The 1,308-nt window shown below is 55.0% G+C and overlaps 1 protein-coding gene across 1 annotated transcript in view; it reads right to left on the bottom strand.

Moving 5' to 3' along the window:
• Positions 1–444: 444 nt before the first annotated feature.
• Positions 445–1,308, bottom strand: part of PEBP4 (phosphatidylethanolamine binding protein 4) — a 27,011-nt gene continuing 26,147 nt past the window's right edge. Inside the window, exon 5 of the mRNA XM_031556733.1 lies at positions 445–536. Coding sequence (XP_031412593.1) covers positions 445–536 — 92 coding nt within the window. The remainder of the gene's footprint in view (positions 537–1,308) is intronic.

Here is a 1,308-nt window from a genome sequence, read left to right as displayed (position 1 = left end):
TTTTGTTTTTTAGCAGGGGGTGTACTGGGGGCCCACGGTTTGGATATGGGGCAGATGGAGCATTGGGGAAGGAGTTTGTAGGGGGCAACTCTGTGTGCTGGTGGCTGAATTTGGGAACCCTATAAATAACTGCTGCAAAGCTCTGCGAGTCCTGACACCCCCCTGGGGACCTCCTGACCCCATAGAGCAAAGCTCTGCTCCAAAGGAACAAAATGGGAACCAATCTCAGGAGCTACTCGAGCAGCAAGCAGTGTGCCCTGCATCCTGCCCCCTTTTTGCCATGCCCCCAAGGAGCATCCCAGCTCCCTAAAAGCAGGAAGGAATGGGGCCGATGGTGGCAAATGGGGAAGTTTTGCTTTGAGGTCGGCCCAGAGCCACCCGGCTGTGATGCTTTGGGTTCGTGCAGCATCCCTGCACAGCCAGGTGTGTGCAGGAGGGAGCTGCTCACATTGCAAAGTCCTTGCCTCCGTTCGGAGCTCCCCGCGTGCAGCGCCGGTTGCCATCGTTACGGGGTATTTTTGCTCCAAGGTTTTGTGCTGGTGGTTTATTATAGCATCTCACGAGGGGGTGACAAGGGGGGAAGAGATGTGCTGCTTCGCGAAGTTCGAAGAAATTGGGATTTTATTTTTTTTTTTCTCCTCCTCATCCATCAATTTCCTCTTAATCCCAATCCATGTGCTCCAGGCATCCCCTGCCCTATCGCAATGCCCATTAGGATGCATGGAGCACTCCTTGGCCCTATTGCAATGCCCCCAGTGCTCCCAATATCCTTAGCCCTATTGCGGTGCTCATCCAGATGCTTAAAGCACTGCCTGGCCCTGCTGCATTGTCCCACACCCATTCCCAATACTCCTTCCCCTATTGCAATGCCCCCACCCTCAGGCCCAGTGCTCCCCATCCCCACTGCAATGCATGGAGCACCCCTTGGCCCTGTTGCAATGCCCCACATCCATTCCCTGCTGCAAGGAGTTAATCCTTGCAGATTTGAGCTCTGAATGGTGCTGCTGCTGTGCACATGGGCCTGCAGGATGTGTGCGCTTTGCATTGGGCTCGCAGCTCCCTGCTCCTCGGGGGAGGTTTCATGTTGCACCTGGTGCTGAGAGGAAATGCAATGAGCGTCTTTGCTGCTCTGGGTCAGAAGCAGGAGCAAACAGGGTGGGAAATTTGGGGGAGGTCGGTGCTGGGGGTGCAGAGCCCTGTGTTCACTGTGCAATAGAAGCAATAGGGGTTGGCGGTGCTGCTGTGCGTGCTCCCATCTGGAAGCTTCGCTTGCAAATGCTGGGAAGGGAGAAAGGGGAAATAAAAAAA

The sequence above is a fragment of the Meleagris gallopavo genome, chromosome 24 (assembly GCF_000146605.3).
Source record: "Meleagris gallopavo isolate NT-WF06-2002-E0010 breed Aviagen turkey brand Nicholas breeding stock chromosome 24, Turkey_5.1, whole genome shotgun sequence".
Classification (NCBI taxonomy): domain Eukaryota; kingdom Metazoa; phylum Chordata; class Aves; order Galliformes; family Phasianidae; genus Meleagris; species Meleagris gallopavo.
Note: the sequence above shows the minus strand (reverse complement) of the source record. Positions and strands in the feature narration are given on the sequence as shown.